Below are 17667 nucleotides of genomic sequence, written 5' to 3'. Positions count from 1 at the left end.
AGAATGCCAAGAGTGTGCAAATCAGTAATCTAAGCAAAAGGTGGCTACTTTGAAGAACCTACAATATGACATTTTCAGTTGTTTCACATTTTTTTATGTAGTATATAATTCCACATGTGTTAACTCATAGTTTTGATGTCTTCAGTGTGACTACAATTTTCATAGTCATGAAAATAAAGAAAACTCTTTGAATGAGAAGGTGTGTCCAAACTTTTGGTCTGTACTATATATATATAAAATCTGAGCAAAGAAAAGACATTGTGAATAAATGTGTTGCACTGAAGATTTTAATTTCGCCTCTTTTATATTTACTTATATTCTTCCACTTCTTTCGGCTTCTCCCATTCGGTCGCCACAGATCATCCGTCTCCATACATGCCTTCCCTCACCGCATCCATAAACCTCCTCCTTGGTCTTCCTCTTTTCCTCCTTCCCGGTGGCTCAATCCTCAGCATTTTCTTACTGATATACCCCATGTCCCTCCTCTGCACATGTCCAAACCATCTCAATCTCGCCTCACTCACGGTGTCTCAAATGTCCTACATGCGTTTTAATAAACTCATTTCTAATCCTGTCCATCCTCGTCACAAAAAACCTAATAAGGGCTTGACCAACTGAACCTTGAAGCAGAACACGACAACAGAGCCAATTGGTCACTTAATAAATATATTACCTTTTGGGGATTACCATAAAAATCACTAAGGACAAGGATTATTAAGTGCATGTTTTATTGGTATTAAACAGACAATGACATTTTATATTAAACCAGATCCTTTTCCTCCTCCTCAACCTCTTCAGCAGTTGCATCCTGGTACTCCAACAACAGGTCATTCATTTTGCTCTCTGCTTCAGTGAACTCCATCTCTTTACCTTTGTACCAGTGCATAACCATCATACATACAGAGCAACAGGAAGCAGAAAACACCTGGCAAATTACAACAAGGACACAATCAAAATAAATCCAAATTTGACCACAAAACATTACCATATCAGATTTACTGGTTTGCCTCTGTATGTAAAAGAAAATAAGTTATTAGAATGTTATGTAAATCGTTACCAAAAACAAAAAAGTTGTCCAGCCTGAAAATCTGCCTGTATAGTCCAGACTTTAGAGTCTATAGTTCCTGGCTCCAAATCCACTAGCACAGCACTGGGGGATATATAAGCCACCTGTTAAAGATTAATTATATTTGTATGCATATTTATATAAAACCTAAAAATTAAATTTTTTATTTAGTAACTTGCAAGAAATAGTTCAGCCTGTAATAGAAATGACTTCACTAAAATACCTTAATCCCTATTAACATTCCCTCTCTCCCTCGTCGTAAACATGCTTGCTCAATGTTAACCCATCAATGAGCATTGCAGAGTTTAGTATGTGTTTTTGCATGTTTGTGATTAATGGCCCTTGAGCGAGGCCCTTAACCCTCTGTGCTCCACTGGCGCCGTATCATGGATGACCCTGCGCTCTGACCACAGCTTATGAACAAGCTAGGATATGCAAAGAAAGAATTTTACTGTGCTGTAATGCATGTGAGAAATAAAGGCTATTCTTTTAATCTCAGAAAAGCATTTTCAAAACTGAACTGCACACACAAGCTTTGCTAATTTGTAGTTTGTATAAAATACATGCTGAATAAGGAGTGCATACAAGAAAACTGGCCATCTTAAGATTCAGTATTACAAATACCAACCAGATTTTTTTTTTATTATTATTTTATAGCTAATCATTAGAAAAACTGTACTACAGTTACTAATCGTAACGCAATCACAAGTTCAGAATGAAGCATGTATAAACAAATGTGGCCATGACCTTATAATTGTACAGGGATTTTGACCATTTCTACATTAGAACAATATTTTTCATTTTGGTTTGTTCCATGAAAAAACATTTCAGTTCCTGCTCCAGTGTTTTATGCCACATTTTACATCTAGTTGGGGGAAAATAAAAAAAGTTTTATAATAATACGGATGTAACGTTACACAATTCCTGGTTTGGTACGTTCCTTAACTTTTAAATCACGATTCTATTTCAGCACAGTTAGGGGGGAAAAAATGCAAAACAATTGCTTGTCATGTATTCTATTTTATTTAAATTATTTATATATTTTAAAAAAGAGCATGTTTGATGCTTCTCAAGTATAAACTCACCAGTAGCTTCACTGTAGTAGATATTAATTCTTTCCAGCTGAAGATTACCGTCACCATGGTGTAACCGCCAGTAGGGTCAATCACATGCTTGTTATAAATGACTTCCCAGAACTGAATTGTAAAAGAGAGGGGGAAAGGAAAAAAAAAAAAAAAAAAAAAAAAAGTTAACTTAGTTTTGCCTCAAAAACTCCAAATCAAAACTAGACTGACAGGACAAGTGAACAGAAGTCTGCAAAGTCTCTAAAGCCATTTTAATCCACCGACAGGCTGTTTGAGCATAGTTTTATCATGCCAATAAAGAATAAAAAGCAAAAAAGATGAACATGTTATTCAGAGAGAGTGTAAAAATTACTCTCTTTTTGAGTGGTTGTTAATTAGGCTAAGGAGAACTTTCTCCATGTGGACCCGAACCTATGGAAGTTCTAAAAGGCCATGCATTAATTTTTTTTCCCCCTTTACAGTGGCTTCAGATCAAACCTACATTTGTCCAGGATTTCAAATGATGCATCAGACCTAACTGATCTTAGCACTGAACATGCTGCCAGATTTTACATGCATCAACTGGAACAAACCGCAATCTCATCCAGCAGAACAAACAGTAAAATTTCTGCCTATACGCAAAAGGCAGAAAGTAGCTCCTGAAACCATTTTGGTGCAAAAAAAAAAAAGTAGCAAAACAGGTCAAATTGGTAACATTTTATATAATCAGTAGAAATTTATTAACTTTAAGGTTACAGGAAAGTGAAGAACATTGTTTAAGCCTGCTCCTCTTCTCCTTCCTCCTCAACCTCCCCTTCATCTTCAGCAGTTGCTTCCTGGTACTGCTGGTACTCTGACACCAGGTCATTCATGTTGCTCTCAGCTTCAGTGAACTCCATCTCATCCATACCTTCACCTGTGTACCAGTGCAGGAAAGCCTTGCGTCTGAACATGGCTGTGAACTGCTCGGAGATGCGCTTGAACAGCTCCTGGATAGCAGTGCTGTTGCCGATGAAGGTGGAAGCCATTTTTAGGCCACGGGGTGGGATGTCGCACACAGCAGTCTTCACGTTGTTGGGGATCCATTCGACAAAGTAGCTGTTGTTCTTGTTCTGCATATTGAGTATCTGCTCATCCACCTCCTTCATGGACATGCGGCCACGGAAAATAACAGCCACCGTGAGGTAGCGGCCGTGACGTGGGTCACAAGCGGCCATCATGTTCTTGGCATCAAACATCTGCTGGGTTAATTCAGCCACGGTGAGGGCACGGTATTGCTGGCTACCCCTGCTGGTCAGTGGGGCAAAACCAGGCATAAAGAAGTGGAGACGAGGGAAAGGCACCATGTTGACAGCCAGCTTACGCAGGTCAGCATTGAGCTGCCCAGGGAACCGCAGACATGTTGTGACTCCACTCATGGTGGCACAGACCAAATGGTTGAGGTCACCGTATGTTGGAGTCGTGAGCTTCAGGGTGCGGAAACAGATGTCGTACAGAGCTTCGTTGTCGATGCAAAATGTCTCATCCGTGTTTTCCACCAGCTGGTGAATTGACAGGGTGGCATTGTAAGGCTCCACCACTGTATCTGATACTTTGGGGGAGGGGACAATGCTGAAGGTGTTCATAATGCGGTCAGGGTACTCCTCTCGGATTTTGCTGATGAGCAGGGTACCCATGCCTGACCCAGTACCCCCACCCAGGGAGTGAGTAAGCTGGAAACCCTGCAGGCAGTCGCAGTTCTCAGCCTCCTTACGCACCACATCCAATACAGAGTCCACTAGCTCAGCACCTTCTGTGTAGTGGCCCTTGGCCCAGTTATTACCAGCACCACTTTTTCCTGTGGAGAAGAAGCAGTGAAGAATCATTACATACAGAGCTACAGGAAGCAGAAAACAGCTGGCAAACAACAACAATGACACAATCAGAATAAACCCAAAATTGACTGCAAAACATATGACCATATCAGATTTACTGGTTTGGCACTGTATGATAAGGAACAAGAAAATGGAAACTATTAGAATGTTATGCAATAGCTACCAAAAACAAAGTTGTCTGGCCTGAAGATTTGTCCGTATGGTCCAGACCTCACAGAGTCCATGGTACCCGGCTCCAAATCCACCAGCACAGCACGGGGGACATATTTCCCACCTGAAAAGATTAAAATATAAAATATATATATTTAGATAGAGAACAATTCCCTCTTGTAAATGTTACAGCAGCCAGTTCACAGAAAAATGTACAAGAAAAAAATATTATGGCTAGGTAAAACAAATAAAAAGGACACATAAAAGAAAAAAAAAAAAATCAAATACACAAAGAAGCTACTGTAACATGCTGCCAGTGGTGTGGGCATCTTGAGAAAAATTAAAACCAATAAGTGCAAGCTGCTACCAGAGTCTATTGGCAGTTTATATAATCGTTTGCAGCAACATGCATGCAGAATGCAATAAGGCACATTGGTCACATAAGCATCATGGTCTCACAGCCAAACACATGACAACATAGCAAACATGTGGTGTTATATATTAAGTTTCACCATCTTTAGATGGCTAATTATGTGGCAACACCACAATTCGCCTTTACTATTATCCACAATACAATCACTCACACTATGCTGAGTCCGTTTATGTATCACATGTCTGTTTCTGAAGTTTTGGAATGCCGAGAGTCTTTGGGCTTTCATACAGTTCATGACATGAGTTTAAAGTAACCAAATCCTATATGCTTCCTCGTTATTTTCTATGAGGCAATAAACTGCAAATTACCCAAAAGTTTCAGGCTTATTGAGAAACAGGATACCAAAAGAAAAATAAATGGCACATATTGCACCAACAGGCTGCAAGATTGTTATGGTATGTTTGTCCAGAAGAATAAATAAATAAATAAAATTAGCAATTGTGATTCTTTCCAAGCACCACCAATATATATACAAAGTATTTTTAAAAGTACAAAAGAAAAAGCCTTACCAGTAGCTTCATTGAAGTAAACATCAATTCTTCCCAGCTGAAGATCACTGTCACCATGGTAACTGCCTGTTGGGTCAATCCCATGCTCGTCACAGATTACTTCCCAGAACTAAGGGAACAAAATAAATTGTTAAAGGGGGCGGGGGGATACATTTGAAAAGAATCCCAAATAAAATTAAGCATGCAAAATTAACAAACACGGTCTAAACCATCAGGAGCCCAATTTAAAATAAAAGAGGAACGAAGAGGGGTAACGGTATGCAGCAATATTATTCATAAGGATAGCATAGGCTAACAACTATACATCACTTAGATTATGCTATAGTGCCCTCTACACTATTACACAAAGCAAAAATAAAAATGTTGGCATTGAGGATTGAATGCAGTGTCACACCATCAGCATGAGCATATGACATATGTGATCGAGATAAGATTCATTAGTGGTAACCCAGCTTGTAAATAGCTGATAATTGATATGTAGTTAGATATCACATTTTCCACATGTAGGGTTTAGTTCTGAACTTTATAGCTGAGCGTGTAATAAACGACACGAGCATCGAAAAGAAGAGGGGGGGGCGCTGCGCGGGGTTGGGAGTTAAAAAGGCTTTCATGTCTTACCTTGGCACCGATCTGGTTGCCACACTGTCCGGCTTGTAAATGAAGAATCTCCCTCATTGTTGTTTTCCCTAAAGACTGAGTTTGATGCTACACTTCGCAATCTCCTGCGAGACTGGTGCCAGAACGTCATAAACACGGTAATTTATTAAACGGGCAGAGAAATCAGCCAAGCGCTTCCATTGGTTGCTTTATGTCGTAGACCCGCCCCACCAACGATGTAATTGGTGAAGATATGACGCAATACTATTGGTTGAAAGTGCGAATACTCGCTTCCGATAGGCTGGTTTCACACCAAGGTTTCAAATGAATATAAATCTACAAAGGTATTTTTAAATAGCATTTATACAAATATAGCACTACACTTATAGCAGCTGGTACTGAGTGGATAGAAAACAATAAAAAAGCACCTAGAATTCAGTGATTAGGAGTTCATCCGTTGTCAGCCTAAAGACTCCAGGCACATTAAATCAATAATTATATATAACAATTAAATATACAATTTCTCATGAGCAAGTTTTGAAGGGGACACAAATAGTCAAATTGTACTTATAAAAGATATGTCCCCACAGTGAAAAACTTTGAAAATAACCATAATGACAGTCTCCATGCTACAATAATGATAAAAGCAAAGTTTCTTAGGTTCAATGACAAAGCAAAACAATGAATTTAAAAAAAGGTTTAAAAAGGTATTAAAAATTAATTAGTACACTTAAGAACAAAATAGAAATTGATTATACAAAAGAATACAGTGGGGCCAGTTCGGACGTAGCACAGTGCAACCCTCGGGGTTCTTCCCGGGATTTACGCCAATGTAAAAAGGTGCTATTTTCCTCAAAAACCTCATCGCTCCTTACACTACACTATGCTGCCTGAGATCATCTAGCACTGAACGACCATTCCCACCTTCTCTCAGGGTCTCTTCTCTGTTCTGATACCGAGGTGGTGGAATGAACTTCTGCTAGATATCCAGTGACCAGTTTGGACATCTTCAAGCAACGAGTGAAGACCTACCTCTTTCTGAAACACTTAAACGAGAACGTTTTCCTTGTCGTCGTTTATATTTAAAAAATGTAATGCGACCAGTCACGCGTCTGTGCCTGTAGTTTTGGCATGGCTAAAACCTTTAGGCTTTCATACAGTTCCTGCTCTTTTTGGGGAAAGAAAAGAAGAAAAAACCCCCACCAAAAATAGCATTAATGCATACTGCTGTAATTTCACCTGTTGCACTTACTGTGTGTGCACTACCCCTACCAGGCACCATCACAGCATGGATAACTTTATCAAACAACAACCTGCTGGATTTTAATAGCACAAAAGGCAGCTTACTTTTTACTCAACTACATTTAGCAGAATCGGGCATCTTTTTTTTTTCCCTGAGTGGATAACTACTTAACTGGTCAAGCATTTAGTAAACAACCAAATGCCCACATGCTGCCAGTTTTAAAATGCATCAACTGAAAGATACAGCAATCTTAGGCAGACAAGGAACCATAGGTCTTCTGGATAAACACAAAAGGCAGAAAGAAGCCCCTGTAACCACTTTGGTGCAACACAAGTAGATAAACAGTGGTTTGATTATTCAAAAGGTTTGCAATGTGACTACTGCAGTTAGTCACAAGATTTGAACCAAATGAAAGCTTAACAGAACCCTGCAACAGAGCCAATTGGTCACTTAATTATTTTTTTTTATTAACTTTTGGGGATAATTCACTACAAGGAAAATGATTATTAAGTACATGTTTTATTGGTATTAAACAGACCAAGAGCATAGAAGAAACAGGAACATTGTTGAAATGGTGCAAGCCTGCCCCTCTTCTCCCTCCTCAACCTCTCCATCATTAGCAGTTACATCCTGGTACTGCTGATACTCAGACAACAGGTCATTCATGTTGCCAGACTGGACAGATGCTCATTTTATTGCATATACATTTTGCATTCACTTAAACTTGGAAACCCAAACCTGTTCCAGCATGGCAGTGCACCTGTGCACAAAGTGAGCTACTGGAAGACCTGATTTACATGCTTTGGAGAGGAAGATCTTAAATGGCCTGCTATGAAGCTCTTCTCATTTTTATGAATGCTGACAGCACCCCAGGACTTCTCACCACACCTACATTAGTACCTGCCTTTCGTAATACCCATGTGGCTGATGAACACAAATATCCATAAGCACACTCCAAAAATGTAGTGGAACATCTTCCCAGAAGAGTGGAGGGAATCAAGAGCAAATTCAGTTACCAGCATGACACTAAAACAGGTAATAGTAATGGCTACTTTTTACTTAAGTACATGTCAGAGCCCAAACTTCTTTACTTTAACTTGAGTAAAAAAAAGTGTAGTCAGTACTTCAACTTTTACAGAAGTATCTGAGTATCTTTACTTTTACTTAAGTAAATGATGTGCATACTTTTGCCACCTCTGCAGTGGATACATCACCTTTCATTCCTCTGTCCCTGGTCTGCCCCTTAAATCTGTACATGAAAATAGTATGAATTACAATAAAATGTTTTTGCCACCGAGTGTATAAAACTTCGGCAAAAGACACTTCAAACACTACAAACAGAAGGTAAGCAGTAAACACAGTGCATAATCTTTACTCCTCATTCAGTGTGTCAGCTCATAACTTTTAATACAATTGCAGTACTTACTCACTGTGTGCCTTTTCCTTTCGATGTGCTCAGCTTTGTGGATCTGTGTAGAAACACTGATCTCGAGGGCCAGAAGCTGAAGACAGGAACAACAGATGAGATCAAACCTACATTTGTCCTAGATTTCAAATGATGCATCAGACCTGACTGATCTCATCGGCACTGAACATGCTGCCTGTTTTTACATGCATCAACTGGAACAAACCGCAATCTCATCCAGCAGAACAAATAGTACAATTTCTGCCCATACGCAAAAGGCAGAAAGTAGCCCCTAAAACCATTTTGGTGCAAAAAAAGTAGCAAAACAGGGCAAATTGGTAACATTTTATATAATCAGTAGAAATGTATTAACGTTAATGTTACAGGAAAGTGAAGAACATTGATTCTTTAAGCCTGCTCCTCTTCTCCTTCCTCCTCAACCTCCCCTTCATCTTCAGCAGTTGCTTCCTGGTACTGCTGGTACTCTGACACCAGGTCATTCATGTTGCTCTCAGCTTCAGTGAACTCCATCTCATCCATACCTTCACCTGTGTACCAGTGCAGGAAAGCTTTGCGTCTGAACATGGCTGTGAACTGCTCGGAGATGCGCTTGAACAGCTCCTGGATAGCAGTGCTGTTGCCGATGAAGGTGGAAGCCATTTTTAGGCCACGGGGTGGGATATCGCACACAGCAGTCTTTACGTTGTTGGGGATCCATTCGACAAAGTAGCTGCTGTTCTTGTTTTGCATATTAAGTATCTGCTCATCCACCTCCTTCATGGACATGCGGCCACGATAAATGGCAGCCACCGTGAGGTAGCGGCCGTGACGTGGGTCACAAGCGGCCATCATGTTCTTGGCATCAAACATCTGCTGGGTTAATTCAGCCACGGTGAGGGCACGGTATTGCTGGCTACCCCTGCTGGTCAGTGGGGCAAAACCAGGAATAAAGAAGTGGAGACGAGGGAAAGGCACCATGTTGACAGCCAGCTTACGCAGGTCAGCATTGAGCTGCCCAGGGAACCGCAGACATGTTGTGACTCCACTCATGGTGGCACAGACCAAATGGTTGAGGTCACCGTATGTTGGAGTCGTGAGCTTCAGGGTGCGGAAACAGATGTCGTACAGAGCTTCGTTGTCGATGCAAAATGTCTCATCCGTGTTTTCCACCAGCTGGTGAATTGACAGGGTGGCATTGTAAGGCTCCACCACTGTATCGGATACTTTGGGGGAGGGGACAATGCTGAAGGTGTTCATAATGCGGTCAGGGTACTCCTCTCGGATTTTGCTGATGAGCAGGGTACCCATGCCTGACCCAGTACCCCCACCCAGGGAGTGAGTAAGCTGGAAACCCTGCAGGCAGTCGCAGTTCTCAGCCTCCTTACGCACCACATCCAATACAGAGTCCACTAGCTCAGCACCTTCTGTGTAGTGGCCCTTGGCCCAGTTATTACCAGCACCACTTTTTCCTGTGGAGAAGAAGCAGTGAAGAATCATTACATACAGAGCTACAGGAAGCAGAAAACAGCTGGCAAACAACAACAATGACACAATCAGAATAAACCCAAATTTGACTGCAAAATAGATAAGACCATATCAGATTTACTGGTTTGGGTCTGTATGATAAGGAAGAAAAAAATTTTAACTATTAGAAATGTTATGCAATAGTTACCAAAAACAAAGTTGTCTGGCCTGAAAATTTGTCCGTATGGTCCTGACCTCACAGAGTCCATGGTACCCGGCTCCAAATCCACCAGCACAGCACGGGGGACATATTTGCCACCTGAAAAAATTAAAATGGTAATATTCATTTAGATAGAATTATAATGTTACAGCAGTCAGTTCACAGACAAAGTACCACAAAAGATGTAGAAGAATATTAAGGCTAGGTATTACACTAGGTAACGATATTAAGGCTAGGATAAAATTGAAAAAAATAAATTAACTACGCCAACAGGCTGCCAGTAGTGTGGTGCCACATTGACCAAAAATAAATAAATAAATAAAAACAACAACAATAATACAAAAATACAATAAGTGCGTGTCTGTTTCAGTAGTTTTGGAATGCCAGCGAGTATTTGGGCTTTCATACAGTTCATGTCCTGTTTGCGTTTCAATGACCAAATCCTTTATGCTTCCCTGTTATTTTCTATTAGGCAATAAGCTGGCCATTACCCATAATTTCCAGGCTTATAGAGTACCAAGAGACCAAAATAAAGTAATAGCACATGTACCAACAGGATGCAAGATTGTGCTATGGTATGTTTGAGAAGGAAAAAAAAATAATAATAAATAATAGTAACAAAATAATAATAAATAAATAAAGCTGCAAGCAGCAATTGGCAGGGTTCAAGCAACTGAGGTACTGAAGGTCATAAAGAAAAAGACATTAGGAACATGACCACCGAGTTTCGTCGTAATACGCCTCTGGTAACATTGTCCAACAGGTGATCACAGGTAATTTCCAGATAGCAGCCATGTTTCTTAAGATACACAAATATCCTAATCAAACCTTATGGCACATTGGACTGACACTGCGTGCGAAGTACCAAGTCGATCGGATGAATGGTTGCGTAGTTATAGCAGGGTTAGGTTTTTTTGTTTGTTTAGCACCACCAGGTGTCAAAGCTATTTTTTTATTTTTTGATTAAGGATTGAGCTCAGACATGTCCACCAAGTTTGGTAAAGATATCCTATTCAGTTAATGAGATATAGCCATTTTTGTCAATGACTCGCCTACTTTAAACATTTTGGCGACCCTTTAAACAGTGAGTAGAAATTGGCAATATACAATCAATCCCAGTCTACTGAACATTGCTATACTGGTTTTGTTCCGATGGCGCAAAAGACCTAGGACAAGTTTGCAAAAGTAGGTTTTAACATAACTCAAGCTAACTTTGTAGCGCAAATACGCCAAAAGGCATCTAAAAGTTTTGAGTCTACGATAAACCTTGTACGAGCTAGGGTCAAAATTGTGCAAAATACATATTTTTGGACTGTAGCGCACCCCTTTGGCCAACTGGGTTGATACTTTGTCAACCTTTCCCCAAATTGAGCTCCACCATCTGGCCAAGTTTAAATTCTCTAGGCCTTATGGGTTAGTCTGCACGATCAATTTTAGGGTGGATCAATAATAATAATAATAATAATAATAATAATAATAATAATAATAATAATAATAATACTCTACAATAAAAAACAGGGTTTCATGCTTAAACCCCTAATATTAAAAATAATCTGAGCAATAATAAGAGTGATGCTTTCCAAGCACCACTAGTACTACAAAACTACAAAAGAAAATTTTTAAAAGGTTGTTCTTAAAAAAATATAAAATATATTCACCAGTAGCTTCATTGTAGTAGACATTAATCCTTTCTAGCTGAAGATCACTGTCACCATGGTAACTGCCTGTTGGGTCAATCCCATGCTCGTCACAAATTACTTCCCAGAACTAAAAGGACAAAATCAATTGTAATCTTATTTATTTTGTCTCAAACACTTGTTGACAAATAACACTGATTGGATGACTGAAAAAAATCACAGGAGTCTGTCTTCTTAAGTCTACAAAATCATTTCAATCCGCTGTCGCAGGCGATGCGGACAGAAGTTTTTCTCTCAGCATCGATTACAGTTGAACATGTAGTTATTCGAACAGCGAGAGTGTAAAAATGTGGTGGTTGTAAGTCAGAACGAAGACAATGTTCATTTCTTACCTTGGAACCAATCTGGTTGCCACACTGTCCTGCTTGTAAATGAAGAATCTCCCTCATTGTTGTTCGTCCAAATAAAACCAAAAATAAATATGCAGAAGAGATGCTACACTTCGTTCTCTCCGGCAAAACTGAAGCCAGAACGTCACAAACACCGCTATTTACACAGTCAAAAAATCAGCCACGAGCTCCCATTGGTCGCCTTACGCCATAGACCCGCCCCTCCAACGATTTAATTGGTGACGCAAACATGACGCGACTATTGGCTAAAAGGGCAAATACTCGCTTCTGATTAGCTGGTTTCACAACAACGTTTTAAAAGGAATAAACATCTGCAAAGGCATTCTAAAAAGATAATATAGCTGCAAGCCGCGATAAGCGGTACAGAAGCGCATTGCATTCACAAAGAAAAAAAAAAAAATCACAGCAAGTATCTCATAATTATGACGTAGTATCTCAAAATTATGAGATCCTTCTCTCATAATTATGACTTAGTATCTCATAATTATGAGAAGTTGGGGCAGTCTGTGGCAGGGAAGCGTTTTAGCGCATAACACTGGATCTAATGTAACTGCATTTTTTGCTCTGAAGCGCCTCATTGCGCAACCATGTTGGTGACCCCTGAGCTAAACCATATGATAGCTTCTACATCTCCATGGTTGCGCAACAAGGTGCTTCTAAACCAAAAAAAAAAAAAAAAAAAAAAAATGCAGTTACGTCAGAGCCGGTGTTATGTGCTAAAACGCTCCTCTGCCACAGACTGCCCCAACTTATCTCATAATTGAGATACTAAGACATAATTATGAGATAAGGATCTTAAATTATGAGATACTAAGTCATAATTAGGAGATACTAAGTCATAATTATGAGATCCTTGCTGTGAATGTATTTTTTTCTTTGTGAATGTAATGTGCTTCCGTAAAAGCGGGGTTCAAACAAATGAGGTACCAAAGGTCATAAGGACAAAATACATCAGGAACATAACCACTTATTTTTATGGAAAAAGCGAACTTCGTAGACCATAAACGTCAATAGGCATTTTTGTTGGTTGGACTGACGGATTCCAAATATATAAAAGTTTTGAGTCCAAGAGGTATGTTGTATGAGCTATGGCCAGAAAAGTGTGAAATAAATGTTTTAACTGTAGCACCACCCCTTTGGCCAACTGGGTTGATACTGTGTCAACCTCTCCCCAAATTGAGCTCCAACATCTGACCAAGTTTCAAGTGTCTAGGCCTCGCAGTTAGGGTGGAATAATAATAATCATAATAATAAATAATAATCTCTACAAAAATAGTGTTTCAGCATTCCATGCTTAAACCCCTAATTATTTGCAACTCTGTGGGGGGCTTCATTGGAATATACATTAAATGTTGCGGCTTTATTTTACCTGCTTACCAAATTATTATTTTTCTTTTCTTATCTAGCCCTGCAGTTTATTTGTGCTACAAAACAGACCTCAAATCGTGCAGCCAGTTGGTGCGACATGTGCACATACTCCAATAAGGAGTCGAGCTGTCTGTGTCCACAAACTGACTTTCAACATAGAAAATGAACGGGGCCGGAAACAGGTCAGCCCTCTAGCATCCGACATGCATAAATGTCAGATTCAATTATAGCAGGTGGTACAGAGAGGATAGAAAACAATAAGAAAATTTATAGTCCTTAAGAACCGTGTGAAAGCCTTAAGACTCCAGGCATGCCATACAGCAAAGCAAAGTTCGAGGAGTGATAAGGTCTCAGAGGTAAAAAGGTGCTATTTCCTCAGAGACCTCATCGCTCCTCACACTGCTCCACCACAGCATGGATATCTTTACCAACTACAACCTGCTGGATTTCAATAGCACAAAAGGCTTCTTACTTTTTACTCAAATACATTTAGCAAAATGGGTCGACTCTTATTATTTATGAGTGGATAACTACGTAACTGGTCAAGCATTCAGTAAACAACCAATCACCAACATGCAGCCAGGTTTTACATGCTTTAACTGGAAGAAACAGCAATCTTAGGCAGACAATTGACTGTAGTTCTTCTGAATAAACACAACCCTGAAACCACTTTGGTGCAAAAAAAGTAGATGAACAATAGTTTGATAATTCAAACGGTTTGCAATGTGACTACTGCAGTTATTCACAAGAATTAAACCAACTAAAGCCTGAACAGAACCCTGCAACAGAGCCAATTGGTCACTTCTTAATTAAGAAAAAATACAATTTATTACCTTTTAGGGATTAATTCACTACAAGAAAAAAGACTGTTAAAGTACATGTTTTATTGGTATAAAACAGACCAAGACCTTAGACGAACCTGGAGCATCATTGAAATTCTTTAAGCCTGCTCCTCTTCGCCCTCCTCCTCAACCTTTCCTTCATCTTCAGCAGTTGCATCCTGGTACTGCTGGTACTCTGACACCAGGTCATTGATGTTGCTCTCAGCTTCAGTGAACTCCATCTCATCCACACCTTCACCTGTGTACCAGTGCAGGAAATCCTTGCGTCTGAACATGGCTGTGAACTGCTCGGAGATGCGCTTGAACAGCTCCTGGATAGCAGTGCTGTTGCCGATAAAGGTGGAAGCCATTTTTAGGCCACGGGGTGGGATGTCGCACACAGCTGTCTTCACGTTGTTGGGGATCCATTCGACAAAGTAGCTGCTGTTCTTGTTCTGCATATTAAGTATCTGCTCATCGACCTCCTTCATGGACATGCGGCCACGATAAATGGTAGCCACCGTGAGGTAGCGGCCATGACGTGGGTCACAAGCGGTGTTCTTGGCATCAAACATCTGCTGGGTTAATTCAGCCACGGTGAGGGCACGGTATTGCTGGCTACCCCTGCTGGTCAGTGGGGCAAAACCAGGAATAAAGAAGTGGAGACGAGGGAAAGGCACCATGTTGACAGCCAGCTTACGCAGGTCAGCATTGAGCTGCCCAGGGAACCGCAGACATGTTGTGATTCCACTCATGGTGGCAGAGACTAAATGGTTGAGATCACCATATGTCGGTGACCTGAGCTTCAGGGTGCGGAAACAGATGTCGTACAGAGCTTTGTTGTAGATGCAAAATGTCTCATTCGTGTTTTCCACCAGCTGGTGAATTGACAGGGTGGCATTGTAAGGCTCCACCACTGTATCTGATACTTTGGGGGAGGGGACAATGCTGAAGGTGTTCATAATGCGGTCAGGGTACTCCTCTCAGATTTTGCTAATGAGCAGGGTGCCCATGCCTGACCCAGTACCCCCACCCAGGGAGTGAGTAAGCTGGAAACCAGAGATGGGAAGTAACGGAGTACAAATACTTCATTACTGTACTTAAGTAGATTTTCTGGTATCAGTACTTTACTCCACTATTTATTTTTCAGACAACTTTTTACTTTTACTCATTACATTTTTACACAAATATCTGTACTTTTTACTTCTTACATTTTCAAAACCGGCTCGTTACTTTAGTTTTAATCCATTGATTTGGTGAAATATAACAATTTTCTTTTCACTGCGTGCTGATTTCAGCGGAACAACCGATTTCCTGTTACTGCGCATCTTTTTCACTCCGCTGGTGTATAAAGTCCTGACTCTCACTCTTTACGAAGATAAGAATCAGCAGGCAAAAGGCAGTAAGAAGTTTGGGGTTAACGTGGATGAGACAGAGGGAGTCAGTGATGTAAATATGACTGAGAACAGACACATTCATGTTCATCATCATCTTTTCTCTGCTTGTGTTCTGTATGTGGATCTTCAGCCTGGATACATTCATTAGGTAACAACATTTTTCAATCGTTTTGTATTAATAAATATATATATATATATATATATATATATATATATATATATATATATATATATATATATATATATATATATATATATATATATATATATTATGGGATGCACCGAATATTCGGCCACCGAAAATTTGGCCCAAAGATGGCCAAAGGTGCATTTTCGGTTTTCGGCCGAAAGACTTTGATCACCGAAAAAACACGAAACAGTTTGTTGTGATGACGCAAACAGAAACCGCTGTCTGCACGTGCTTGTCTAAAACAACATGTCTGCGGTGTGGACGTATTTCAGTATATCTGAGAAAGACCCACGGATAGCGATTTGCAAAACATGTAATGCCGAAATTTCAAGAGGGGGTGCGTCTGCAAAAACTTTCTCCACGTCGGGTTTAATTTGAAATCCAAACATCCAATCGCTATGCTGAATATGAGAGGAACGCAAATGCACAGAAAAGCAAAACCCCTCCGAGCATGCGCACTCCGTCTGTGGTGGACGTTTTTGAAAAGGCAGAAAGTTTCGCAGTGATATTGTTGTACTGTATCTTTAAGCAGTTGCACTTGTTCCGAATGCACTTTGTTTTTATGAAAGAACATATTGAATTTTACAACCTTTCAGCAGGCCAGAGGGCCTGTACATTATTATTTAATGTACACATGAGTGCATTTAAGTTAAACATTTAAGACAAAATTTAATTTATTTTATCCTGTGCATTGTTGCAATGTGCTATAAATAAATATTTTTATAATTTGTAATTAATTTATTCTTTGAAACTTTAATATTAGTTTATGCAATTGAAATGCCTTGATTCTAGTAAGGTTAGTACACAGTCATAGCCATAAATGCAATGGTAATAATAATTCACATAATTTTTTTCGGTGTTTCGGTTTTCCGTTTTCGGCCTTGCTTTCCTCCTTTTTCGGTTTTCGGTTTCGGCCAAGAATTTTCATTTCGGTGCATCCCTAATAAATATAATACACAAAATAAAAACGAATACAAGTTACAATTCCAGTAGTACAAGTAAGAAAGACGGTTTATTAAAGAATATTGATAAATATTTTTTAAATATAATTTAAAAAATCATCAACGTCCTTAAACCTCCATTGTTTCGGAATACATTTTTCTTTCGATGTACAGATTGTAGAAATGTTGGGTTGTTTTCAGACGGAATTAGGAACACAGACACCACCGTCGAGGGAGGAAATGAGAATCCAAATTGTTAAAAGTTAAATTCCTAAATTAAAATACATTTAGCTTGCTTTTCTTACTTTTTTGTTGCTCTTTAATATAAAGATCTACCTCTCAAACATTTAAACACACTACACTCTCAAACACTCACTCAAACTGTATTGGCCTACTTACTTCTTAAGTCAAGTCAAGTTTATTTCTATTGCGCTTTTCACAACAGACATTGTTTTAAAGCAGCTTTACAGAAATGAACAGTTAAGGTGAATGGTGTGTGTTTATCCCTGATGAACAGCCATGGAGACTGTGGCAAGGAAAAACTCTATTAGATGTTATGAGGAAGAAACCTTGAGAGGAACCAGACTCAAAAGGGAACCCATCCTCATTTGAGTAATATCAAGAGTGTGTTCATAAATCTTTAAACAATACAGAAGACTGGAGAGTGAGAACTAACATGAGCACTGGAGTGTGTGATTATGAGTGATGTTCTTTCTACAGTCTTAACGTCCCTCACATGCAGATATTCTATGTTTAATCCTTCATTTATTGTGTGTGCTTTTCACTGGTTCTTAAATTAAATGAATATATATTGTACATTGATTATGTTGTTAAAATAAAATTCTGATTTCACCAACTCTATTCTTCTTTCTGGTTTT

At 39.5% G+C, this 17667-nt stretch overlaps 2 protein-coding genes across 14 annotated transcripts; both read right to left on the bottom strand.

Moving 5' to 3' along the window:
- Window positions 1–711: 711 nt before the first annotated feature.
- Window positions 712–12212, bottom strand: LOC310737329 (tubulin beta-4B chain-like). 13 transcript variants are annotated; one of them, XM_083561627.1, is made up of 7 exons: window positions 5715–6131; window positions 5097–5205; window positions 4168–4278; window positions 2876–3967; window positions 2152–2262; window positions 1058–1170; window positions 712–870 (listed from the first exon to the last, which is right to left on the bottom strand). In XM_083561627.1, exons 1-4 carry the CDS (start codon window positions 5769–5771, stop codon window positions 2907–2909), a joined length of 1338 nt encoding a protein of 445 aa, XP_083417753.1. In that variant the 5' UTR covers window positions 5772–6131; the 3' UTR covers window positions 712–870; window positions 1058–1170; window positions 2152–2262; window positions 2876–2906. The 13 variants fall into 13 exon arrangements, with proteins under 13 accessions (XP_083417753.1, XP_083417746.1, XP_083417749.1 ...); XM_083561620.1 differs by adding an exon at window positions 4739–4869 and having other exon boundaries at window positions 712–1170; window positions 5715–6127; XM_083561623.1 differs by lacking the exons at window positions 5097–5205; window positions 5715–6131 and adding exons at window positions 11684–11792; window positions 12055–12212 and having other exon boundaries at window positions 712–1170.
- Window positions 12213–14124: 1912 nt separating this feature from the next.
- On the bottom strand, window positions 14125–15323 carry LOC310737351 (tubulin beta chain). Its single transcript, XM_083561658.1, has one exon. It carries the CDS (start codon window positions 15221–15223, stop codon window positions 14381–14383), a length of 843 nt encoding a protein of 280 aa, XP_083417784.1. The 5' UTR covers window positions 15224–15323; the 3' UTR covers window positions 14125–14380.
- Window positions 15324–17667: the final 2344 nt, after the last annotated feature.

Source organism: Silurus aristotelis, assembly GCF_946808225.1.
Source record: "Silurus aristotelis genome assembly, chromosome: 14".
NCBI classification, from domain to species: Eukaryota; Metazoa; Chordata; class Actinopteri; order Siluriformes; family Siluridae; genus Silurus; species Silurus aristotelis.
This window is presented reverse-complemented; position numbering and strand designations above follow the sequence as displayed.